General features: G+C 35.6%; 2 protein-coding genes across 2 annotated transcripts; one reads left to right on the top strand and one right to left on the bottom strand.

Moving 5' to 3' along the window:
* Nucleotides 1–8,378: 8,378 nt before the first annotated feature.
* On the bottom strand, nt 8,379–9,884 carry LOC133306624 (uncharacterized). The gene is made up of 2 exons (XM_061506943.1): nt 9,807–9,884; nt 8,379–9,206 (listed from the first exon to the last, which is right to left on the bottom strand). Exons 1-2 carry the CDS (start codon nt 9,882–9,884, stop codon nt 8,379–8,381), a joined length of 906 nt encoding a protein of 301 aa, XP_061362927.1.
* Nucleotides 9,885–18,647: 8,763 nt separating this feature from the next.
* On the top strand, nt 18,648–19,793 carry LOC133306632 (NDR1/HIN1-like protein 1). The gene has a single exon (XM_061506951.1). It carries the CDS (start codon nt 18,853–18,855, stop codon nt 19,480–19,482), a length of 630 nt encoding a protein of 209 aa, XP_061362935.1. The 5' UTR covers nt 18,648–18,852; the 3' UTR covers nt 19,483–19,793.
* The last annotated feature ends 7,320 nt before the right edge of the window (nt 19,794–27,113 follow it).

Here is a 27,113-nt window from a genome sequence, read left to right as displayed (position 1 = left end):
CATAACTTTCAAATCTTTTGTTTCTTCTATGACAATGAGAATATGATCGAATTTTGAATCTAAAGATCGCAAAATTTTCTCCATAATTTTTACATCATCTATCTTTTCACCATTTTTTTTAATTGATTAGTCACCGTCAAGACTCTAGAAAAATAATCGGAGATACTTTCGGCATCTTTCATGTGTAAAGTTTCAAACTCACTTCTTAGAGTTTGGAGACGTACCTTCTTGACTGGCTCAGCACCCTTGCAAGAGGTTTGTAGCTTCTCCCATGCTTCCTTTGCGGTGGTTGCCTCTGAAATCTTCTCAAAAGCATCTTCATCTAATCCCTGATAAATGAGATAGAGAGCTTTCTTGTCTCTCTTTCTTGAATCCTTTAAGCTATCCCTTTGAGCTTGGGATATAGAGAAACTCCTTCTTGTTGCTCATTGTAGCCTTTCTCTACCCACTTCCCACACATCTTGTGATCCAAGGAGGGCCTTCATCTTGATGCTCCAATTATCATAGTTGCTCTTGGTGAGCATAGGAACTTGGAAAGGAACCATGTTGCTACTTGCCATTTCTCTAGAAAGGATCTTAAGGCTCTTGATACCACTTTGTTGGGAGGAGGATTTTTGAGAAAAGTAAAGGTTATAGAAATATATGGAGGAAGAGAACACTTTTATTGCTACACAACTCTTTTTTTCTTTTTTGGCTTTTTGGCTTGATACAAAATGATGAAGATGACCTCCTATTTATACTAGTGGCACCTCCGCTAAACAATGGCTCCAAATAATTCTAGAGTTTTCTATACTAGCCTAGTACAAATATTAATTGTGGTAGGTGCAACTGCCTTTATTAATAATGGTAGGTGCAACTACCCTCTAGAACTTTCATGAAATTGACTAGAATAGAAATTTCTAGATCTTGGACTAAACTAACTCCTAAAGTATAATTCTAGATATTGAACTAAATGTATACTAAGTCCAACGGGCCAAAAACTAAATCAAATTTATTTATTCAATAGGCTTAACGTACGCCCAAACAAAGAAAAGCACTAGCCAGCTAGCACAAGAAAACCTCATGGCTGAAATATATTAGCAAAGAATTAAAGAAATAGAAATAAACGAAACTTTATTCGAAAATTTTGAAGTTACCTTGATTGGTTCGGTATCGTATAAACGTTTATTGGAAATTTCTTTGATCTCAAATCTCAAATTAGTTATTATACTGGTTTGGACAATCTCACGTGGAATTAATGAAAAGACTAATGTTGGGACACCCTATGGTCATCGTGCTATATATTGTTAGGTTTGGCTGGTAAAGTTGTACTCCTGCTAGGCGCTAGTGTTTGTTGCGTTTGATGTCTTCAAAAATGTTTATTGGAGAAGTCGGCATTGCATCACATCAATATGATTATCCTTTAATGTAACGTTGAAGCCTTTAATTTATCAACCACTTACATGAAATCAGTGAAACTAAAAAGCACATAGAAAAGCAGGGAGAAATGGATTATGACAAGAATACGCAAAAGTATCATATTTAAATGCCTTAGAGTTATGTTTGTTGCTTATGCTATTGTCTAATTAAAAATCATTGGCGTTTGGACCATTTCAAAAGATGCGAATTGAAAAAAACCACGAGCTATTTTCTTTCATTATCCTTTCTACTCGTTACTTTCCACCTTTTAGTTTGGAGTTTTCTGCGGTTCGAGAATTTCCCATCACCCACCCCTTCAACTTGAATGCTATATATGTAGCCGCTTAATGCTGTTCTTTTTTGCTTTTCCATTTTTGTCTTTATACACATCACATCATGTACCGGTACTTGTAATGTATATTCGAATACATGTTCACTGCTTACATGATGAGTAGATTAATAGTAATAAAAGTCTAAGCACAAGTCAACGTATATAAAATAATACGTTTTGTTATTAAATTATTTAGTTTATCATTAAATAAAACATTTGATTATTTACTTTCTTTAAAATCTTATCTTTTCTAAATTTTTTTCATCATTTATATATTAGTTTTATGATTTTCATATTATAGAAGATAAAAATTATCTTCTACACACATAAAAGAATATAATACCCATATATTTTTTTTTATAATATGAGAAATATTAAATATTTTATATATTTAATGAAATTTTTTTAAATCTTAGAATAAAATATTACAGGAATAATACTTCTTATAATTGAATAATTTTTTTTATATTTTTATATGATATGTATCCATACTGTACTGATGTTGTCGTACGCAACTTAGCTAACAATTATTGAAAAGCTAGAATCTTTCGGTCAAAATAAATAAATACAACACAGAAACCTTCTCATCCGTCCATAACATCGCCATTTTGCTTTTTGATCCTATCATGTACTCAACTGGTTAGGTGAATTTTAGTATTTTACAGTTTAATATACAAATAAGGTTAATCCGTGGCCGAATTTATACAAAAAGCAAAAGTGGGTGAGTTGGTGAAGTTAAGGAATTTGAGAGGTTCGAAGAAGAACTTGTGGGGACCTTTTTACGTACGTTCAAACTAAGGCCAAATAAAGAAGACAAAACCTAAGGATAAGAATAACATATCATCCTGAATTTCAGTGCAAGTGCATGAACCCACACCTTCTAGAGTAGGATTTATCAGCTACTTCCAGTTTTGGGTGTTCACTCTACATTTGTACGTCTCTAGCTGGCACGGCTTGGCACACCACGTCGCCACGTGCACTATAAAATTTTTGCTGATAGTTTATTTTCATTTTTAAAATAAATAATTTATAAATAAATTTTAACATGTTTAACAAACTAATTTTTAAAAAAATATTTAATTTTATTTTTATAAATTAAAATGATTGTTGCTTGTTTTTTAAAAAGACTTGAATCTAATTTTTTTTTTCGTGATTCCTTACCAAAACTTTGTCAAAATTAAAAAAAAGACTTCAATCTTTCGTAAAGAAAAATAGCTAATTATATAAACAAATGATGAAGAAAGTAGTCTAATAATTATAGTCAACTGGAGTTGACTTATTTAGTTAATCTTTTATTTATGATGATTATATGATTTAAATTTAAATTAAGAAACCTTCCGTGAATAGGAAAATTAGTTATTTATCTAAAGGGTTTTAATTTGTCCTTTAACATGATCAGAAAAACTTTCCTACACACACAACATTTTGTGAGACCCACATTTTTTAAAGCAAAAAATAAAATAAAAAACTATAGCACGCAAAACGAATCTCTATAACATTACACAATCACTTTTTCTATAACATAACTCTTATAAAACCCTTATCTAAATATTAGAATGGGAAAGGCTTCCCTTACAATAAGTTTTTTTTTTTTTTTTCCAAAAAATAAATAAATTAATAATATATAATCATCGGTGTTTAAACCAAATACGATTTTTGACACTTTCTCCGGTGTCCGTGTTAAGTTAGGGACCATGGACAATGATCCTTGCACGACACCGAGCCCTTTCATTTTGTACCCATCACTAAAAGCAAAGAGTGCCAGCAAACATGTTTGCTTCTTGTCATCTAACATGGCCGATCGAGTTTACGGCACACTGTACAGTAGCAAAAGCACCCAAGTGCACCCAATATTTTAAATTAAATTTATAAATTTCACAAACAAGAAATATAAGTTGCCCAAAATCGAGCCTTAATTAGCCGAAAATAAAAAGGAATCACATTGACAAAGCTAAAGAGCCCGAAATGCACGATTAATGCATAACATGCAATAAACCTACGCCGAATTGCCCATGAAAATTTCGAAGACGTGTGCTGCAATACTAAAAACAACGATATTTCCCATATCAAAATGTTATACCAATCCATGCGTCCATCATGAAAGAAACATATACAACGACAACAATAGAAAATTGTTTGCCTAAGTGAATTGGTAATTCTTATTTATAGGTTATCACTTATCAAAGACAAAAGAAAATCTACAATTAATGCATTGCGATTGCGAAATAGATCAAAAACGTCCGATCAACTTCAACGTGTTATAGCCACAGAATTTTCTCTTGTTGGACTTCCTTGTACTGTCGGTGGTCAATTTTTTATTTGAAAAAATAACGACATTTTAAGCCGAATGGTAAGAGAATTCAGACTAGGTAGGTCCCAGTTGGATGGCCCGTAGAAGGACTTTCTTAATTATGTTTCGTTGTTTGCCTTCATGCCCTTGTCAATGTTCCACACATGGAGATCTAACTAGGGAACCTAACCTATATATGAAGAACATCAGGAAAAATAAATCTAAGTTAACTATGACATGTTGAATTGAATAATATGTGCACCGTTGCCATGGTCGTCATCGCATGAGTATATACTTTTAGGGTTTAGTGTCTCTTATATGGTAGGAGATAATTTTATCTATTACACACATATAAAAGTAAAATGTAGGGTTCATATTTTTTCTTTCTCTCTCTTTTTCTCACATGGGCCTTACACACTTTTAAGTATGTGTAAGAGATAAATTTATATCCTATAACATTATAAATATTAAACCCATACTTTTCACATTTTTTTAAACACCAAATCCACATCTTTCAAAGTTTGGGCTGCTAAGTGAAGTGCAGGGCAACGAGTAAATAGTTAAATCCGTTCAAAAAGCGATGAAGTTGACTAACAGAAAGAGGTCGTTGTTTATATAGGCGTGCAGACTTTCAATGTTCAACTAATAAATTGAACTTGTTAGAGGGGTAACAGAGTAAATGTATCACTTAGAGGGTGAAATAGATCAATGCAATAATGATTAGAGATACAACAGTTTGAACTACAGTTCAAGTCTGTCACAATTGAAGGCTTAGACAAGTTGGCGATTGGCCTCGATTATAGCTTGTAAGTGATGATTTCCGTAGAGTTAAGGAATACATGAGAATATTTATAATATGGAGAAAATTTCTTTGGTGTGAGAAGTGTTCTGTCATAATCGTTTTTCAATCCTGTAAACCCCAATTAAGTGTGAGACTGCGACTCATCACGTATAACAACTGTTATCACAGAAAATTGAAAGAAGAAAGAGAGAAGAAAGAATGAAGAAGGAGAAGAAAATGCTCTGTATTTTCATTATTGATTCAAGTGCAGTGTGACCAATATTTATATGATACATAGATAACTGTTGTATCAAGAACTGGAAAATAACGAACATAACTAACAACCAACATAACTGTCATATCAGATAAGTTGGTATAACTAGTATGATAATACCCTCCCCTCAAGTTGGAAGGTTGATGTCAAGCAATCCCAACTTGCTAATGAGAATATGAAACTGCGATGGCTGTAAAGCTTTTGTGAAAGTGTCTGCCAATTGATGCTTTGTAGAAATCGGAAGGAGATGAATGAGGCCAGCTTGAATCTTTTCTCTAGTAACATGACAATCTAATTCTATATGTTTACTTCGCTCATGGAAAGTGGGATTATGAGCTAGGTATATAGCCGCTTGATTATCACAGAAAACAGAAGCCGGTTGAGGAAGGGAAATGTGAAGGTCATGAAGGATGTACTGGAGCCACTGAAGTTCACAAGTAAGATGTGCAATAGCCCGATATTCTGCTTCTGATGAGGATCTGGAAACGGTAGTTTGCTTCTTCGATTTCCATGAGATTAGAGATGATCCTAGGAATATGCAGAAGCCAGAAATGGACCTCCTAGTGTCAGGGCAAGATGCCCAATCTGAATCTGTAAAAACAGATATGTGAGACTCATTTTTGGCAGGGAAAAACAGACCTTTTGATGGAGATCCTTTTATGTATCGAAGAACATGACAGGCAGCATTGTAGTGAGTGTCCATAGGATTAGAGACATATTGGCTGAGTTGTTGAATGGCATGAGAGATATCAGGACGTGTAGTAGTGAGGTATAACAACCTCCCAATGAGTCTTCGATATTCTGGAACATCATGGTATGGAGTGCCTTGATCCTTTTGAAGTTTGTGAGCTGGATCTAAAGGAGTTGAGGCAGGTTTAGCAGCTAGGAATCCTGAATCAGATAATAATTCCAAAGCATATTTTCTTTGATTAATAACCATTCCACGTTTGGATCTAGCAATTTCCAAACCAAGAAAAAACTTTAAAGAACCTAGATCCTTGATGCTGAACTGTTGATGGAGAGATGACTTAACCAAAGAAATTTCAGTTTGGTCATTCCCAGTTAGAACAATGTCATCCACATAAACAAGTAGGGCAGTGAATGAGTTCTCTTTGTGTTTAACAAAGAGTGAGTAGTCAGCTAAGGACTGAGTATAACCTAAAGCAAGTAATGCAGATGTAAGTTTAGCATTCCATTTCCTACTAGCCTGCTTTAAACCGTATAAAGATTTATGTAACTTGCATACTTGAGATGAAGAGGAAGCATAAAGGCCTGGAGGTATCACCATGTATACTTCTTCATTTAAGTCACCATGAAGAAATGCATTGTTTATATCTAGTTGTTCAATAAACCAGTTTCGGGCAGTGGCAATTGCAAGCAAGGTTCTTACTGTTGTAAGCTTAACAACAGGTGAAAAAGTGTCTAGATAGTCAATGCCTTCCAATTGAGTAAAACCTTTAGCCACTAGCCTGGCTTTGTATCGATCTATGGTTCCATCAGCTTTGTGCTTTATTTTGTATACCCATTTGCAACCAATGGGTTGTTTATTGGCTGGCAAGTCAACAAGAGTCCATGTTTTGTTCCTTTCTAAAGCTTGAATTTCTTCCTTCATTGCTTGTTGCCAGAATGGATTAGATGCAGATTGTTTGTATGTGTGTGGTTCAGAATGAGATGAGATATTATAACAAAAGGAGGTATGAGAGGGAGAGCAATGGTCATAAGATAAAAATGAAGTCAAAGGATAAAGAGTTGGATGAGTACCTGAGGATGCATTGATTGCAGCATGTGCAGTAGGGAGGTTATAGTGAAAATCAGTGAGATATTTTGGTATATTCTTTGTTCTGGTTGATCTCCTTGAAATGTTTTGAGTTGGGGAATCACTGTTTGTATTGGATGGGTGATGGATCACTGTCTGAGGTAAGGATAAGGTTGGCTGGGTTGAATTTGGTGTAGAATCATCATATGTAGGTACATTTTGATTAGATGAATCTGTTATATGTGAAGAATTTTGCTGGTCTAATTTGGCAAATGGAAAATTTGACTCATAAAAAATAACATTTCTAGAGACAAAGGTGTTATGAGTTGAAAGATCATAAAGAAGGTAACCTTTTGTTCCAGCTTTATATCCTAGGAATATAGCTTTTCTGGCTCGATGATCAAACTTTGTGCGACCAGTAGAAAGAGTAGTAGCATAACATAGGCAGCCAAAGATTTTAAGGTGATTTAGGAGAGGAAGTGTATTGTGTAGCAGTTCATAAGGACTCTTGTTTTTGAGATTGCAAGATGGTAATCTGTTTATAATGTGTACTGCATGAGTGATGCAGTAACTCCAAATTTTTTTGGGAATTTTTGATTGGAAAAGGAGGGATCTAGCTACATTCAGAATGTGTTGATGTTTTCTTTCAACAACACCATTCTGTTGTGGAGATTCTACACATGTTGTTTGGTGTATAATCCCTTTTGAATTAAAGAATGTTGACATTAAAAATTCAGGTCCATTGTCACTTCGAATGGTTTTTATGGTGGTTTGAAATTGATTTTCAATGAGTTTTATGAAGCTCTTAAGGTGATCACGTGTTTCAGATTTGGTTTTCATGAGAATGACCCAACAGAATCTAGAATAGTCATCAATTAAAGTTAAAAAATATCGATGACCAGAAATGGAATGTATCCCATAGGGTCCCCAAATGTCAGCATGAACCAAATCAAATATATGAGAAGATAGAGAAGAACTAGAAGTGAAAGGCAACTTTCTTTGTTTAGCAAAATGGCATGTATCACAAGGAATGACAGTATTATTGCTGATAAAGGGAAATTTTGTACATATGGACTGCATAATGGATTGAGAGCAGTGACCAAGTCTAAAATGCCATAAGGACTGACTATTTACATTTTTCACAACATTACATTGACTGTTTTCTGTGGAATTTTGTTTTCTAGGAGATTCTTGATTAAGCACATATAGACCACCCACTTGTTTAGCTGAACCAATCATCCTCTGGTTGATGTTCTGCACAATATAACAGGAAGGCTCATTAAAGATGATGGAACATTTCAAATCACGTATAAGTTTAGTGATTGATATAAGGTTGACACGAAAAGAAGCTACATACAGAACATCATTTAATATGAGTGAGTCAGAAATATGAATTATGCCAGAATGAAGTGCTTGGATTTGAGAACCATTTGGAAGGTTTATGACTATTGGTTTGATTGATTTAATAGATGTGAACATACTAGAGTTATAAGAAATGTGGTCAGTGGCACCAGTATCCAATATCCATTGAGTATTTGGATTACCTGTTTAAACAGAGTTCAAAGTGTGATTGGTGTTGAACATAGTGGTGTGCACAGCATTGGAAGCATGATTTGAACTAACTTTTGTTTGCTGCAGCAAGTCTAAAATACTGTTATATTGCTCTTTAGAGAAGGTACAATCTTGTTCATGGTGTTTCTGAGACTGTTCTTCAAAGAATTCATCAAGATTTGCATCAGTTTCCACTTGTGAAACAGCATTCGCTTTATGAGAGAATGTATAACCAGGTGGGTAGCCATGTTTCTTGTAACACGTCTCTATAGTGTGGTTAGTTCTACCACAGTAGGTACAGATTCTATTTATGCTTCCACGTCCTCTTCCAGCAAATTGTCCACCTCTTCCAGTGAAGGTGCGACCTCTTCCTCTTGTAAATTGTCCACCTCCTCGTGTGTATTGTTGAGTGGTGACATTTAACAGAACCTTGGGCTCTTTTTCAATTTCATTTTCAACACTATCTTCATTCAATTGACGTTCTTGCTGGATGACTAGTGAAAAGACTGAATTCATACCTGGTAAAGGTTGCATGAGCATTATCTGGGACCTTGCTTGTGAGTATCTCTCATTGAGTCCTCTCAAGAAACGAATTATATGATCTCTTTCTTTAGTAGCTTTTATCTGTACTAAAGCTCCACAAGAACAGTTGAGTGAAGGTTCAAGACTATCAAGTTCGTCCCATAGGATCTTTAACTGAGTGAAATATTCTGAAATTGACCTTGTTCCTTGTTGCATTCGAAAAATATCTTCTTGGAGATCAGCAATACGAAAAGTATCTGATTGGGAAAATCTCTCACGCAAATCTTTCCAGACTTGTGAAGCCTGCTCCATAGAAAGAACAGATTGTGCTATGTTTTCTGTGAACGCCCAAATAGGCCTTATAACAAATCTAGATTATAAACAAAAGAAAATAAAAGTCCTCCTTTTTAATTATTGTGAAATAGAGACTACTTTTTTTTGCTACAATAAAATAGAGACTACTTATGAGCTGTGAGCTCGTACGTGTTGCTGGCGTAAGAGGGTGAGTAAGTCTATATACGATGATAAATTAAAGGCTTGCTTACTTGTAAGTTGTAGCTGGCTGATACATCAATCGCAAACAGAGTGAGTTGGATCCTATGTTCGAATTAATGTACAATGATCCATTGGTTATGAATAAGAAGTGAGTTAATAAAGAAAAAGAGAAAAGGAAAGATTAAGAGGTGTGTGGGTTTAACAAGTCCCACATTGGATAATTAGTAGGAAGTGAGAGAGTATATAAGCTCCCACCTCACTTTCTTAATTTGACCCTTGGGTCACTACATATTTTATGTAGAGGGAGGAGCTAGGTGGGCTTTAGTCCACCACACGCGCACGCCACCGCCGTCCGGCTCGGATCGGTTCAGTTCATATGTGTGTAATAAAAATAATCACCGGTTGTACCTGTTCGTCGGAACGGTCACCGTTCGCCGCCGTCAGACACAGTGGTCCGCCGACAATAGATGTGTTCGTTTGAGCCATTGATTAATGCTATTAAACAATTACTTAAAAGTAAGTTTGATATGAAAGATATGGGGATAGCAGACCTTATCCTAGGTATTAAAATCCATAGAACATCTACAGGGTGAGACAAGTGTCCACCAACCTTTGACATCTGTTAGGGGATATGGGGATAGCAGACCTTATCCTAGGTATTAAAATCCATAGAACATCTACAGGGTGAGACAAGTGTCCACCAACCTTTGGCCTCTGTGAGGGGACAATCATGGGTAGTAATAATCAAAAGGGTGAGACAAGTGTCCATCAACCTTTGGCCTCTGTGAGGGGACAGTCATGGGTAGTAATAATCAAAAGGGTGAGACAAGTGTCCATCAACCTTTGGCCTCTGTGAGGGCACAAATTGTCTTAAGATTGTTATGTAGACGACATGTTGATCATGAGTAGTAATAATCAAATGGGGGCAAATTGTCTTAAGATTGTTATGTAGACGACATGTTGGCATCTGTGAGGGGGCAAATTGTCTTAAAATTGTTATGTAGACGACATGTTGATCATGGGTAGTAATAATCAAATGATTAATGCTACTAAACAATTACTTAAAAGTAAGTTTGATATGAAAGATATGGGGATAGCAGACTTTATCCTAGGTATTAAAATCCATAGAACATCTACAGGGTGAGACAAGTGTCCATCAACCTTTGGCATCTGTGAGGGGACAATCATGGGTGGTAATAATCAAAAGGGTGAGACAAGTGTCCATCAACCTTTGGCCTCTGTGAGGGGACAAATTGTCTTAAGATTGTTATGTAGACGACATGTTGGCATCTGTGAGGGGGCAAATTGTCTTAAAATTGTTATGTAGACGACATGTTGATCATGGTTAGTAATAATCAAATGATTAATGCTACTAAACAATTACTTAAAAGTAAGTTTGATATGAAAGATATGGGGATAGCAGACCTTATCCTAGGTATTAAAATCCATAGAACATCTACAGGGTGAGACAAGTGTCCATCAACCTTTGACATCTGTGAGGGGGCAAATTGTCTTAAGATTGTTATGTAGACGACATGTTGATCATGGGTAGTAATAATCAAATGATTAATGCTACTAAACAATTACTTAAAAGTAAGTTTGATATGAAGATATGGGGATAACAGACCTTATCCTAGGTATTAAATTCCATAGAACATCTACAGGGCTGGCTTTATCACAGGCTCACTATATAGCTTTTATAGCACAAAAGCTATATGCTCATGTGTTGGGAAACCTGATGTATGTTATGAACTGCACCAGACCTGATATTGCTTATGCAGTAAGTCTGTTAAGTCGCTTTACCAGTAATCCAAACGAAAATCATTGGAAAGCTATGGTAAGAGTTTTGGGATACCTGAAGTATACTCAAAATTTTGCTTTGCATTACGAGAAATACCCCGCAGTTATAGAAGGGTATTGTGATACAAATTGGATCACCGGCTCTATCGGCACTAGATCCACAAGTGGATATGTGTTCACCCTTGGTGGAGGTGTTGTGTCTTGGAAATCGTCCAAACAAACCTGCATTGCAAGGTCAACCATGGAAGCAGAATTTATTGCTTTAGACAAGGCTGGTGAAGAAGCCGAATGGCTTCGTAATTTTATTGAGGATGTTCCTAATTGGCCAAGACCGGTCCCAGCCGTATGCATACATTGTGAAAGCCAAGCAGCTATTGGAAGGGCCAAGAATGTCATGTATAACGGTAAGTCTAGACATATATGTCGAAGACATGATACCGTTAGACAACTACTCTCGAATGGAATCATTTCAATTGACTATGTTAAGTCTAAGGAGAACATAGCGGATCCGTTAACCAAATGGATTCCTAGAGAGCTGGTTGAAAATTTGTCGAAAGGAATGGGTTTAAGGCCTATCAATTGTTGAGCATTGCGATAACTCTACCTAGAAGAATGGAGATCCCATGAACTAGGTTCAAAGAGACAACTAAGTGATGGTCGACTGTTTAAACACTGTGGAGTTTTTCAAACTCATACTCATTCCTAAGACAAGGCAGTGTATTTATGAGGATAAGCACTTAGGCTTTTAATGATTTCTTAATCTGTTGTGTTCAGATGATGTATAGTGAGGTACATCACAAGAAATCACCTATGTGAGTGTGAAGTGAGGGCCGCTTCTATGAGAATTTTTTCAAAGGCCGATTCTCTAAAACACTCGCAGAACCAGGCAGGTGTCCCACGGCCAAAATGGGCGCAACAAAGGACCAACAATGCTAGAGAAGCAATTGTGTGACTCCTATTTTCTAGGTATACACTAAAGGTTGACGGTTCAAGTCGACCTAGACCACCGATTGACCGAGTATATCCGATAGGTTTTCACTAGAGAAGGTTCAAAGGTAACTCCACCTATCTCGATGCAGTTGTTTCTCGTTGAGGAATTTACACTTTGCATTTATACTCTTATGCATTTTGTCACGATGATTTGACTTCTTATCCATGTGGGGGATTGTTGGAATTAATGAAAGAATTAATGTACAATGATCCATTGGTTATGAATAAGAAATGGGTTAATAAAGAAAAGAGAAAAAGAAAGATGAAGAGGTGTGTGGGTTTAACAAGTCCCACATTGGACAATTAGTAGGAAGTGGGAGAGTATATAAGCTCCCACCTCTTTCTCCTAGTTTGACCCTTGGGTCACTATATATTTTATGTAGGGGGAGGAGCTAGGTGGGCTTTAGTCCACCATACACACACGCGCGCACCGCTGCCGCCGTCCGGCCGGTTCGGTTCGATTCATATGTGTGTAATAAAAATAATTTTTTATTAAATAATTTTTTTAAAATTTTGTCAAAAAAAGTATCCGTTGCTTCCCTCCAACCCAAACGTTTCTACCCACCGGTTTTTTGAGCAATGTTGAACCGAACCGGTTCTTCCTCTTCGTGAACCAATCACCGGTTGTGTCTGCTCGTTGAACCGGTCACCGGTTGTACCTGTTCGTCGGAACGGTCACCGGTCGCACCCGTTCACCGCCGTCAGACACGGCGGTTCGCAGCCGGCGACTGTTCATCGTGAATAGACACTAACATTTTTAGAAATTAATCCAGTTTTTTGTGCACTGAAACTCTGCCGGAATTTTTCTCCTTCCGATTTTGTATACTGCCTTTCATCCTCCGGTGTACTTTCCTCTGGCAATAGTTGTGTTCGTTTGGGCTGTTGATTGGTAGTGCCACCATTCTTCAGACGAAATCCGTTCTATCCTGGGAGACAAGTGTCCATCAACCTTTGGCATCTGTGAGGGGGCAAATTGTCTTAAGATTGTTATTGTTTATACATGGGTTCAAATCTAGTAGTGATGTAATATCACCCACTGTCTTCAATAACATCCTATTCGGTTGTAGCTTTAGTGGGTGTAAAAAATAAAGAGTCTTGATTCGATTTTCATATATCATTTTTTAAAGGGTTTAAATATTTTCATTTCTAATCTATTTCGTACGCTTGATTAGTCCCATAGCAAATTCAAAGAGCCAAAACTTATGAAATACAGAAGGAAACCAACTCTTCTCAAACACATAATTAGAATTGGGAAACTAACAAAAAAAAAAAAAGTGACAGTAGTTGGAATGTCAATTATTATAGCAATATAAGAGACTGATAAAGATATATACGTAATGTCACTAAGGTACTACTACTTTTTTTGGATCAATATCTTTGTATAAATAGGATTCGCGTGGGAGTTTTGTTTCATTTGGAAAAAGAGAACAGAGAAAGAAAACAAAGGAAACTGTCTCCGGTGGTCTTTCTTTTTTGCTATCTAATCAAAATTGTAACCAATACCAATATGAAAGTCTTGATTCAGTATCTTAATTGTAATTCTTGACATTTTGGAAAGAGGTAATTTTTTTCTTGCTTTTATAATCATAAAAATTTGTTCCTTGTTATATAAAACAAAGTTATCTATGTTTTTGCTGAAAACGATATTGTGAACGTTAGTTTAATTTTGTTTCATCCCAGCAAAATAACAAATCATATTTTTTTTCATTTTCGTTATTTTTCCTTCTTGTAATTAATTTTGTTAATTAGTTTGAGATGGTATTTGTAGGCAACGGTGGTCAAATGAGAAATAAAGACTTCATGAAACATGTTCCTATTTTGCAAGAGCCAATAGAATGTGCTACTCAAGTTTAATTATTGCAAATTGTTTGATGGTGGGGATTTTTTGTGTGGTTCTGAATTGTGAAATGCGAAATTATTTATATTTGTCCCAACGGTCACGTTTCAACTTTGAATGGCTGGAGATGATGACTAATTAGTTTGCGTGTATTAGATATCCTTTTCTAGCTCATGCTTTTTGTCATGTTTTCTACTTAAGCGACGAAGATTGTTGCATTTCTCCCCATTATAAGATGGAAAGGTATTTAATTATGCATGCTGTCCAAAATTTCCCACTATCTTCTATGATTGTTGCATTTTGTTTATCGAGTAAGGATATTCTAACTACCAAAAATTCTTACTACTAACTTACTATATATCACATCACCATTAGATCAAAGAGAGAGAATGTTAAATAGTTTCTGAAGAGAGAGAAAATGTTAATCTAATGGTGATTAGATAAGTAGTAAGTTGGTAGTGAAAAATTTTGGTAGTGAGAATATCCCTCCTTTTATTTACCATACCAAAAAACGGTAGTTAATTTGTAATTGATAAAAGGGTAATTTACTTCTCATGTTGCTGCAAAACAAATCTTCACATGTCATCCATTATAATTTTGTATTTTGAGAAGTACATAGTTATATTAAAGTTTTTTTTTTAATACATAAAAGTTCAAGTGAGGTTAGACACCGGTATCCTATTAGGGTCAGGGAAGACCCCCCAACCTCTTTGAGGATTTATAAGAGGGATTACATATCACATTTGAACTCACGCCCTTGTGGGGTGGGGACCAAACCCTTAGGTAACTGTGGCCACCTTGGTTGGCTAACGTGAAAAGAATTTTTTTTTAATATTATAACTATGTATTTCTCAAAATACATAATTATAATGGGTGATGTGAGAAGATTTTTTTTTGCAGCAACATGGAAAAAAGAGACCCTAGAATAAATTACCATAATTAAAAGAAAATATCCATTTATTCAGTCATTTCGAGTTTTCGACATTTCACATGGCAACGAGTAAACTCGATTAAAAGATAAGATTCTTAAACACTTTCACTTTCCATTTTTATAAATAACATGCCATTTTTCTCATAATAATGTTTTTTTTTTGTAAATAATAATAATGTTTTATTAGCGAGTAAGAATTTTTTTTCCCCACTTGTATTAAATAGGATACTAAAATTAAAAAAAAAAAATTGCCTTTTAATTTTTTTTCTTAAATTTAAGCACTTTTGATTGCTCAATTTTAACGCAAATACACAAGGGGAGCACTTTTTGGGGTACTACTTTGCAACCCAAATTTATTAAGGTTTCCCTGCTGCCTTAATTTGTTCATATTTGGGCTTATAACTTCTCCTATTGTACAAAAGAAGTTAATCTTCCAACAGCGAAAAGAATTTGTGGGTCCCACAAATTTAAAAAAATGAAGAAGATGGCATAGAAAATGAATTGAGAGTAACATAAAAAAAGATTTCTTATAATAGGAAAAATCAAATATATAGGATTTATCGTTTCTCAAGTTGTTTGAGATAATTTTATCTTTGACTACTAAATCATAGCCGTACAAAGATGGACCAATGATAATAAAGGAAGAGAGAGAAAAAAGAAATCATAACTATTCAAAGGTGAATCAATCAATATAAGAAAATAAATAAATAAAATAGCATAATTTTTGGGTGAACAGAGATAAATATATCTCAAGCTGCATGAGAAATATTTTTTTCATATATATATATATATATAAGGTAATATTTTCCTCATTTTACATGAGATAAAGATTACTTCTTATAGAGAGAATAAATGAAGAGAGAGAGAAAATAATGAAGTGAGAGAAAAAGTTTACAATGAAACCCACGTCTAAATGTGTGTGTAGGAATGCTTTGCTCTCTCATGTAAAAGGAGAAACATCAACTTATATATATAAATATATTTATTTATGGATTACATAATTAATTCGATTTGAGTCAGGTAATATTATATGAATAACAAAACTCTTTTTATCAAGTTCTAATATTAAGCTCATAGAAATTCGAATTCAAGACTATTAATTAAGTTAGAACAAACTCTTATTAATTAATCCACATATTTGATGGTTCATTATTTTATTTTCTGTCACCCAAAATCCATGAAACCAGAGAAATTCCTGTTTGGCCCCACAGATTACATAATAAAGAGGGTTAAATTCCTGTAAATTGAAATTGGTTTTTTTTCTTGCAGAGTTGTGAGTCGTTGATTCTTTACCCTCTTTTATCACGCTCGGCTTTAGTTTGGGCCTTAGTGCTGCCAAGTATATTCTAGAACCCCATTTTATCATAAACAAATAGAAACCCCAAATAGGTCGGTGTTGGTGAGCTGAAAGCTTTTGTCTTGGTAAGTGGGGCCGTGTATGCCCCAAACGCGTTGCTTGGAGGTTCTCTTCCCAATCGCACATCTAATAGTGAGGGATAAACTTTCCGGAACACTTCCATTTTACTTTCAGGAAGGAAATATTGTTTAACATATCTATACCATAATTGTGTCCATGAAATTTTTTGTGTTTTCTGGTAGTATAAAATAATTGTTTTGAAAGGCTAATATAATATATTTGGAGAGGAACTATTTAATTTTTTTTAATAAATTTTGATCCAACTTTAGATGAAAAATTCTAATTACAAAAAAAAAACTCATACTTTTTCATTTGTTTGAATAACAAAATTGAAATCTACATATGTAAAAATTAAGATAGACCCAATTATAATTAAATAATTTAAATTATATAAATATGAAGTAACGTGCATATTAATTTATGCATTTCATATTGTTTCCTATTCATGAAGGTTCATCGTTTCAAAAGCTCACATTCTTGCCTTTTTGTCTCTTTGTAAGTTTGATTTAGCAAAGAGTAAAGCACCCCTTTATTGACTTGTCGAGCATAAACATTAATGAAACCATGTCCTTGTTGAAAATTGAAATGGACGAGTGACGGGTGGGATGTCAATGTTTGCAAGTAGGCGTAGAGTACAAACCTTCATGTACGTACGGTATAGTATAGCCAGTTATTCAAGTAACGTCAATAGCTGTCTAGTTACTCGATATCTGATTGAAAAATTATTCAATAATATTTAATTATCATTTTCATTATACAGTTCTTACATTTTTTATAATGAAATAAAAAAACACATTTTGATATGTTTTTTCTATTTTACATATTTATGCAGAAAGTGTAAAATAAAATATAGATTATGATGATGTATAACTATCTAAGTCTAGAATTATATCACTAACACATGCTCAGTAAAGTAAGTAGCTGATAGAATTTGAATTCGATTCTTACTAAATAAATTTTTGAAGATAGACTTTAATTGTGATTAAGTTACGATTCAGGATTAGTTTTATAGTTTGTTTAAAAAGTTAAAACTTATGAAAATACTCAGGACTGACTCATTTCACAGAAGTAATTAGGATTAATGTATCAAAAAAAATTATACCAGTAATGAAAAGTAAATTCATGACCGTTGGGATTGTGATAAAGGAGATAAAGAAAGGGGATAGAATGCAAGGCAAGAACCATGTTTTTTTTTTTTTGGTAATATAGAACCATGCTTTAATTTATACTTGTTGTCACATGTCCGATTCATTTATAAACATATTTTTGATTTTCTTGGAAAGTAATTGGAAAAAAAAAAGTGGGATATAAACTATTCACTAGTTTGGTCTCACACCACGTGATGACAACACCCAAAAATAAACTACAGAGATAGTAACTACTTTTCTTTTTCATTTACGTTCATAATTTTTCGGAGAAGTGTCATTAATGCGATCTATGTCATATACATAAAAGTGGGTGCGCCGTAGATGTGTGGCATACAGTACGATCGTAGTAAGAAACGAAGAAATGGAGTTATATAGAATTTAAACAAAAGAAAAAACAAAACTAGTTGGTTTAACTTGCAATGACCACAAAAGCTTACAAAAGATATGCTTTTGTTTTGTATAAGTAGTGGGACATATGAAAAATGACCAAAATCACAGCTACGTATTCACACGTTGTTTAAAGTTTTAACAAACTAGTAATAATCAAATAACTTATTCAAGTCGCCTCAACAACCAAAAGCCATCGTTATATAGTTTTTTTTTTTTTTTTAAACCACATATATTATTCACGAGAAGCAGTCATGTTCAAACAAGGAGTATCTACAATTGTAGGATTAGGTCTCTCAAAGAGAATTTTTTACATTCACAAAGATTTAAACTCAAAATCTTACTTAAGTGAAATTAAACATATACCATTTCAACCAACTCTTTTGGTTCATTACATAGTTTCTAATATAAGAAGCACATGTATATATCCATCGATCTAGCAAAGCAGCCTCCACCATTCATATTCACATAACGTTCCAACACAAACATGTAACATGATCTTATCATATCCTCTCTACAAAACATTTTTATACATATAAATTATGGAGTTTTAGTTTGTCCTTCAACAAGACCAGAAAAACTTTCCTACATACATAATATTTTGTGGGGCTCACACCTTTTAAAGCAATAAAAAAACTATGACACGCAAAACGAATCTCTATAACGTTACACAATCACTTTTCCTACAACATAACTCTTATAAAACCCATAAATTATTTAACTCACATTATTTCACAAAATCGTGAATCACACGAAACTTCTCCATTCCTTCACCTAACAAGACCATAGCATAATTTCCCTCTCTCTCTCTTTGCTCCCTCTTCACTTCTACTCCACCCCTTCTTTAAATTAATATATCTTCATTATTATCCTTCTTACATAGCTTCACTTCAACTAACACCCACTCTCCACTATAACCTAAAAACACCCCCGAAAAAAATAACATGTCGGTGAAGGAGTGCGAGCACCACAAGGGGAAGAAGAGAAAGATCTTCAGGCGAATATTCTGGGGCATAGTGGTGTTCCTCTTTATCGTTTTGGTTCTAATCCTTCTCATATGGGCAATTCTAAGACCCACCAAGCCTTCTTTCATTCTCCAAGACGTCACCGTTTATGCCTTCAACGCCACCGTACCAAACTTCTTAACCTCCAATTTCCAAGTCACCCTCACCTCACGCAATCCTAACGACCGCATCGGAATTTACTACGACCGTCTCGACACCTACGTCAATTACCGGAGCCAGCAAATCACCTACCGCACCGCCATCCCTCCGTCGTACCAGGGCCACAAGGAGATCGACGTTTGGTCACCGTTTGTTTACGGCACCAACGTCCCCGTCGCACCCTTCAACTTCGAAGGTCTCAGCCAGGACCAGACTAACGGTAACGTCCTCGTCATCGTTAAAATTGACGGCAGAGTCCGCTGGAAGGTCGGCACCTTCATCTCCGGTCGTTACCACCTCTACGTCCGGTGCCCGGCGTTCATCAGTTTCGGCCCCCATAGTAACGGCATCTCCGTCGGTGAGAACACCGTTAAGTATCAGTTAGTCCAGCGTTGCTCCGTTAGCGTTTGAACTTCGAACTTAATCAAATTTTAGTGTTTTACTTTTACATACGTACTCTCTTATTTCATTGTATTTTATGCGTCCGTACGTATTTTTATACTGTTATACTACGTGTACGTGTTTGTGTATGAAATTGATCACTGTGCCTTGCCTTAGGTATTTGAATTGTACATTTTGCTATAGAAATGTGAAACTGACGAAAGGGTCAGAGATATAGCAAAATTACAAGTTGTAACATGCCAATATAATTGAGATACTATGGCAATAAATTTTATTGTTTCAAGTCGGATAACAAATGAGTGTATGATGAAGCATACGGTGTCATTTTCTTTCGTTCTATCAATAATTTTGTTCTGTTATTCGCTTTTATTTGGCTTGTTGCTTCTGCTACCTTTTGGTTTCTATATTCTTCCGTTGCTTAGTGTATTGGCATATATATATATATATATATAAATACATCTGTGTGTGTGTGTGTATTCACATGTCTATAGTGGACCACTTTTGTTATTATTCAATGTATATGCTTTACTTTTGGGTTTAGAGATTCATTCAGCTTGAGAAATACCTGCACCCATGTTCCACTTGATGTATATACCATTGCAAAAGTGGGATGTTCCAAAAAAATAAAAAAGTGGTAGCATGGGGAAGTCTCTTTCAAAAATGAATCTAACCCTAGCAAATTTTTCTGAAATGAGAACGGATTTTGGGGTAGAGGTGAATTATTGAAGGGGTTGTGGTCTTCTTTTGGAGAGGATGTGGGTGTATATTGTTCCACATGGCATGGTAGTGGAGGTCTTTTTCAAATTTCCTCACCTACTTTGGCAATTAATAATATAGTGAAAGAAAGGTGCTTTTCTTCCATTAAGTGTATAATGAGTGGTCCTTATCTTCATATCTGTTCTCTAATCAAATCAAAGCTACGATGATGACTGTGAACACCCAACCCAACCCAACCCAACACATAGTTAACATCATGTGGTTTGGCATTGAGCAGCATCAAGGTTGTGCAAATTAATGTTGTGAAAACCGGATGAGAAAGTAAATTGCCAAAATTTTCAATTAATATTTAACTGGTTAAATCGTTTAATTAAATTGGATCGTATTTCCATATAAACATATATATAAATTTTTATGTATAATTTTTTATTATTGAATCTAAGATTTTTCCTAATTCAACTAAAAGTGGTTAAATCATTTGGGTGAATTACATAGTTTTTAAATATAAATATATGAAGTTTTATGTATATAATTTGTTATAATTAAATCTAAGTTTCTCCTTCATCAAAAAAAGTATATCTAAGTTTCTTATACGCTAAATTGACAATTCATAACAAAAGTTGTCTCATGCAACTCGTTTCAACTCAATTTTATCTGATCCAACTTCATTTTTATTAATTTAACCCGAACCACAAAAACAATTATTTCAATAAACCAAAATCTGATTGAAGGTTAATTTCTGATTTTGATAGGCAGACCGGCCGGTCCAGCCCAACAGCAATGCTAAAAGTAAAAGGAACCTTCTTTGATTTGTCAACAATCAAAATCGGGCCGGTCCAGCCCAAACAACAATGTTAAAAGTTATAGGAATCTTCTTTGATTTGTCAACAATCAAAATCGGTCACCATGTCAATGTATACCATGCCATTTCGTCAAGCATTCTGAATTTTGCTCCCCCAGATGAACCTTTACTCATCCACGTGTAATAGGACACAACAATCAATCATACCTGTCGTTGTCACGACAAATGACTAAAGTCTTTCCATGGTATAAAGAAGATTTCTTTCCTCATTTTGTCACGATTTTATTTTTCTCAAAATACCATTATTATTTAGTTAAACAAAATATAAAAAGGATAAAAATATACTTATGTTTTGTAGTTGAAACTACTTTCAAGCACTTCTCAAACTTTTTACACTGTTATTACACTTTTTGTTTTGTAAGTCATGGAATTGAAAGAATGAATCATTTTCTATTAATTAATTGGTATCAACGAACGAATCTATATTTATACATCAGTCCTAACTAAGCTGAATGACAGAGGATTAAAAACAAGTCTAACTAACTAACTGAATCAGTTCTAACTAACTGAATCAGTTTTGCTTCTGTTGTGGTTTGTGGCGCGTGGTTTATCCATTGCGTGGGGTAATTTAATTTGTTGGACTGTATCACTTGGGCTTGGGCATGTAGTTGAACTTTGATCTGGTAAGACCCCTCCACAAGCTGGACCAAGGATGTTTACGAGGCCCAACTTGGATATGGCACTGTTGAACGCTGAAGATGGGAGAGACTTGGTAAACACATCAGCAACTTGATGGATAGAAGAAACATGGAGAAGCTTGATCAGTCCACAACGAACCTTGTCTCTGGTGATGTGACAATCGATTTCGATGTGCTTGGAGCATTCATGGAAGGTAGCATTTTGTGCCAGATATAAAGCAGAGAGATTGTCACAATATACAGAAGCAGGGATATCCCAAGGTATATGAAGATCCTGAAATAAGTATTGGAACCATTGTAACTCACAGGTAAGGCTAGCAAGAGCTCGATACTCTGCTTCAGAAGAGGATCGAGAAACAGTGGATTGTTTCTTTGAACGCCATGCAACTGGAGGATCACTAAGAAATACGCAGAACCCGGTGACTGATCTTCTAGTAAGGGGGCAACAAGCCCAGTCAGAATCAGAGAAAACACGTATGCAAAGAGGTGCATTAGCTGGATAGAACAAGCCTTTAGCAGGAGCACTCTTCAAGTATCATAGAATACGGTGAGCAACAGTGAGATGACTATCAAGAGGAGCTGCAACAAATTGACTCAAATGATGGACTACATGTGATATATCTGGTCGCGTGGTTGTGAGATACAACAGCCGTCCAATTAACCGACGATATATAGAAGGATCTTGTAGAGGAGGACTTTCTGATGAAGATTGACTTGTGACTATGGGTGTGGATACTGGTTTTGCAGCAAGGAGCCCAACATCAGATAAGAGTTCCAAAGTGTATTTGCGTTGGTTTAAAAGAATCCCAGATCGAGAACGTGCCACTTCTAAGCCAATAAAGTAACGAAGACTCCCAAGATCCTTGATACAAAAGTGATCATGAAGAAAGGCTTTCACTCGACGAATCTCATCCATGCAGGTGCCAGATAGGACCACATCATCCACATAAACTAGTAATACAGTGAAGGAGGAAGTTGTGCTGTAGGTAAACATGGAGTGATCAGCTTGGGCTTGAACATAACCAAGAGATAAGAGTGCAGAAGACAATTTTGCATGCCATTGACGGATGGCCTGTTTAAGGCCATATAATGGTTTATGCAACTTGCAAACAAGATTACCAGAAGAAGAAGAAAGACCAGGTGGAAGATCCATGTATACCTCCTCATTAAGGTCACCATGCAAAAATGCATTATCAACATCTAATTGTTCAAGGAACCAACCTTTAATGGAAGCAACAACCAACAATGTGCGCACGGTTGTCAGCTTAGCAACAGGAGAAAAGGTGTCAAAATAGTCCACCCCTTCTTGCTGAATGAACCCCTTTGCCACAAGGTATGCTTTGTATCTTTCAATGGAGCCATTTGAATGGTATTTGATTTTAGAAACCCATTTGCAGCCAATTGTTTTCTTGCCATGAGGGAGTGGTACCAAGTTCCAAGTATTATTGAGTTGAAGTGCAGCTAATTCCTTTTCCATGGCTTGTTGCCACTGAGGAGATTTTATAGCTTGTGTGTAGGTACGAGGCTCAACAAGAGTACATGAATTTAGAGAGAAGTGATGATAAGAGGAAATACATTTATTATAAGAAAGAATAGTGGATAAGGGATACCTGGAAGAAGAGTGATCACCCTGAAGAGGATTGGTAGTTGTGGAGAGCCCAACATGATAGACATTGAGGTAGCTTGGTCGAAATCGTGTTCGTGATGAACGTCTAGGAGGAATTTGCTGGCTTGTGTGTAATTCTGGTAGGGGTGGGTCAGATGGCGTGGGAATAGGTGAGGCAGGTGGAGTTGGATTATGGTTATGTGTCTGGTGTGGGATTGAAGTTGTTTGTGGTGCTGTTTGGCTTGTATTGGGGACATGTGTATCATAGAAGGGGCTTGTTGGAGCTTCTGTTTGGCTATGTGGCAGTTCAGGGGCATGATTATGGAATTGCTGTTGGGCTATGTTGGGGACATCTATATTGGTGTCATGAAATGGAAAATTGTCTTCGTAGAAAACAACATTGCGGGATACAAGAAAGTTTCTTGAAGTAAGGTCATACAAAAGATACCCTTTTGTACCTTCTTTGAAGCCAAGGAACATTGCTTTGCGAGCCTTTGGACTAAACTTTGTGCGGTGTGCTTGCAATGTGGATGCATAGCATAAGCACCCAAAAACTCGAAGGTGATCTATCAAGGGTGGTGCATTGTATAGTTTGTGGTATGTGGTCTTGTTGGCAAGGAGTGGTGTGCAAAGCCTATTGATGACATGTGCAGCATGAAGAACTGCATAGTTCCAGAATTGAAGAGGAAGGTTGGCTTGAAACAAGAAGGCTCTTGCAACATTCAGCAGATGTTGATGCTTTCTCTCCACAAGACCGTTTTGTTGTGGAGTCTCTACACAAGATGTTTGGTGAACTATCCCTTTTTGTTTATAAAAATCATTCATGATGAATTTTGGTCTATTGTCACTGCGTATCATCTTTGTAGTGGTACTGAATTGAGTTTGAATAAAGGCAATGAAATCACAAATGTGTTGACGTGCTTCACTTTTATTTTTCATAAGAAAAATCCATGTGAACCGTGAGAAATCATCCGCCACTGTAAGGAAGAATCGATGTCCATTTATGGATATTGTGGAAAAGGGTCCCCAAATGTCTGTGTGGATCAAATCAAAAGCTTTATTTGTTTGACTGTTACTAGAAGGAAATGGCAGCCTTTGCTGCTTAGCTAGATGGCATACATCACAAGGTTTTACATGGATTGAAGGAATAAAAGGAAATTGTAGTGACATTTTGTGTAGCATAGCTTCAGATAGATGGCCAAGTCTTCTGTGCCATAGTGTATGTGTGTCTACTACATTGTTGACAGTGGTGTAATAGCTTCTAAGTTGTGGTGTTTGGGCTACCTTATTGACTATCATGTATAGGCCATTTCTCCTCTCAGCTATACCAATCATCTTCTGGGATTGGATCTGTTTGACAAAGCATAATTCATTAGCAAAAGTAAGTGAACAATTGAGGGTATTTATGAGTTTGGCAGTAGACACCAAATTTACATGGAATTGTGGTACATATAGTGTATCATAAAGGACCAGTGTGGATGTTAACTGAACTATTCCTAAGTAATGGGCAATAACATGAAAACCATTAGGTAAAAATATGGACAAGGGTTGGATTTTACGAATAGATGTGAAGTCTTTGATGGAGTGTGCAATGTGGTCTGTTGCACTTGTATCAACAATCCATTGAGAATATGATGTACCTTTTGTTGTGCTAATATTTGAAACTTGGACCAAATTACTGGTATGTGGCTGAGCTGCATTGGAGTGTCCTTCTGAGTTGGACCTTTGCAATAACTCCATTAGCTGTTGATATTCATGTTGACTTATGTGCTTATGGGGTTCTGATGACACAGAATGCTCCTGAAGTGAATTGGTATCTTGGATCTAAGATGAAGTTGTAAAGGCAATTTGTGGAGTTTGAGGCCTGTTGTTGGTACGGTAGCCTGGTGGAAATCCGTGCAATTGGTAGCACGTCTTAATAGTATGATTCCTCCTACCACAATGAGTGCATATGCGGTTAGGTTGATTTCCACCACTGTTGTATCTTCCTCCATTGTTATTGCGACCTCTGCCTCTTCTTCCATTGTTGAGTCTTCCTCCATTATTGAATCTTCCTCCATAAGACATATCTCTTCTTCGATAATTCCCTGTTGGAGCATTTGTAGCATTGAAAGCATGTGAAGCATTGGTTTCAAGAGCATGATTTTTAGATTGAAATTGCCTCTCCTGCTGAGAAATCAATGAGAAAGCTCGATTGACATTGGGCAAAAGGACTCATAAACATGATTTGAGACTGAACATGAGCATATTGTTCCTTTAATCCTCTCAAGAATCGAATAACTTACTCCTGTTCACGATATTCACGAATTCTGGTGATGGTTCCACAAACACATGGCATTGGACAGGAACAAGTAGGGAGTGGTTTGAGGTTATCCAATTCAGCCCAAATTGTTTTGAGTTGAGTATAGTACTCACTCACTGATTTATCTCCCTGTTGCAATCGATAAGCATCTTCCATCAGATCTGAAACTCGAAACACATATGCTTGAGAGAATCTCTCTCTCAGATTTAGCCAAACATCACGAGCATGTTCTATCCACAAGATCGATTTCACTATGGATTCAGATATGGATCTGTGGAGCCAAGCCATGACCATTGTGTCACATCATTGCCAAGCTGCATAAGTAGGATCATCTGGATGTGGAGGAAGAATACTGCCATTTACAAAACCGATTTTATTCTTGGAAATCAAAGTTACTGACATTCCACGAGCCCAGGAGTGATAGTTTCCTCCATCCAATGGTGGTGTTACCAGAATCAACGAAGGACTCTCACTAGGATGCAAAAAGAATGGATGAGAAGGATTTGTGTTGAAATCAAGGTTCATGACACGATTCGCATGAAAAACAGAAAGAAAAGAAAAGTGTTTGAATCAAGGTTTCTGGAAAAGAAAAAATTCTGAAGCAGAGTATCAGAGCCATGGAAGCTCTGATACCATCATGGAATTGAAAGAACGAATCATTTTCTATTAATTAATTGGTATCAACGAACGAATCGTATATTTATACATCAGTCCTAACTAAGCTGAATGACAGAGGATTAAAAACAAGTCTAACTAACTAACTGAATTAGTTCTAACTAACTGAATTAGTTCTAACTAACTGAATTAGTTCTAACTAACTGAATCAGTTTTGCTTCTGTCGTTGTTTGTGGCGCGTGGTTTATCCATTACGTGGGGTAATTTAATTGCTGGAGTGTATCACTTGGGCTTGGGCCTGTAGTTGAACTTCGATCTGGTAAGAGTAAGACTTTGGAGTTATAATGGGCTTTTCATTATTATTTATATTTTTTAATTGTAACGAAAAAGAAAAATTAATGCAAATTGTTTGGCACTTGAACTCGTATAAAAATGTAGTTGTATTATTAACTAGTAAAAAAAAGCTGATTTGAGAGGGGCAATATCCATCGCAAATTTTATCGCAAATACCAAATTCCGTTGCAAATGACCAAATAAAATTTACGAAGATGGAATTTGCGATGAAATTTCACAAAATCCCATCACAAATCATCTTTTTTTTAATATTAGGTATTATACATAGACGTAAATAATACATTTCTACTACTCAAAAAAATAACTATATTTCAACTTTTCATATTTATTTATAAACATTTAATAGTTTATTATTATAAGAAGTTTTTAGTAAAAAACAAAACAAGTTTAAAATAACTATTTTTTAAGAATAATGAATATTCTATATTAAGCTTTAATGTCTATTCTAGCATACTATTGGCGTCTTATCTTACTATTTTCCCTTGCAATGTTTCACCTCTTTGTGGTTCCTAATTAATAGATAACCTTAAAGGTCAATCATTAGAC

Source organism: Gastrolobium bilobum, unplaced genomic scaffold, assembly GCF_033153095.1.
Source record: "Gastrolobium bilobum isolate Gb01-03AN ecotype WA unplaced genomic scaffold, APGP_CSIRO_Gbil_v1 utg2059, whole genome shotgun sequence".
NCBI lineage: Eukaryota > Viridiplantae > Streptophyta > Magnoliopsida > Fabales > Fabaceae > Gastrolobium > Gastrolobium bilobum.
The sequence above is the reverse complement of the archived record's forward strand: the minus strand, read 5'-3'. Positions and strand labels throughout refer to the sequence as shown.

Coding starts and splice junctions, on each gene's coding strand:
- LOC133306624 (XM_061506943.1), bottom strand. CDS start 9,884: ATGGCTCAAACGAACACATCTATTGTCGGCGGACCACTGTGTCTGACG. Junction 9,207..9,806: donor GTGACCGTTCCGACGAACAG/GTACAACCGGTG, acceptor TCTATGGAGCAG/GCTTCACAAGTCTGGAAAGA.
- LOC133306632 (XM_061506951.1), top strand. CDS start 18,853: ATGTCGGTGAAGGAGTGCGAGCACCACAAGGGGAAGAAGAGAAAGATC.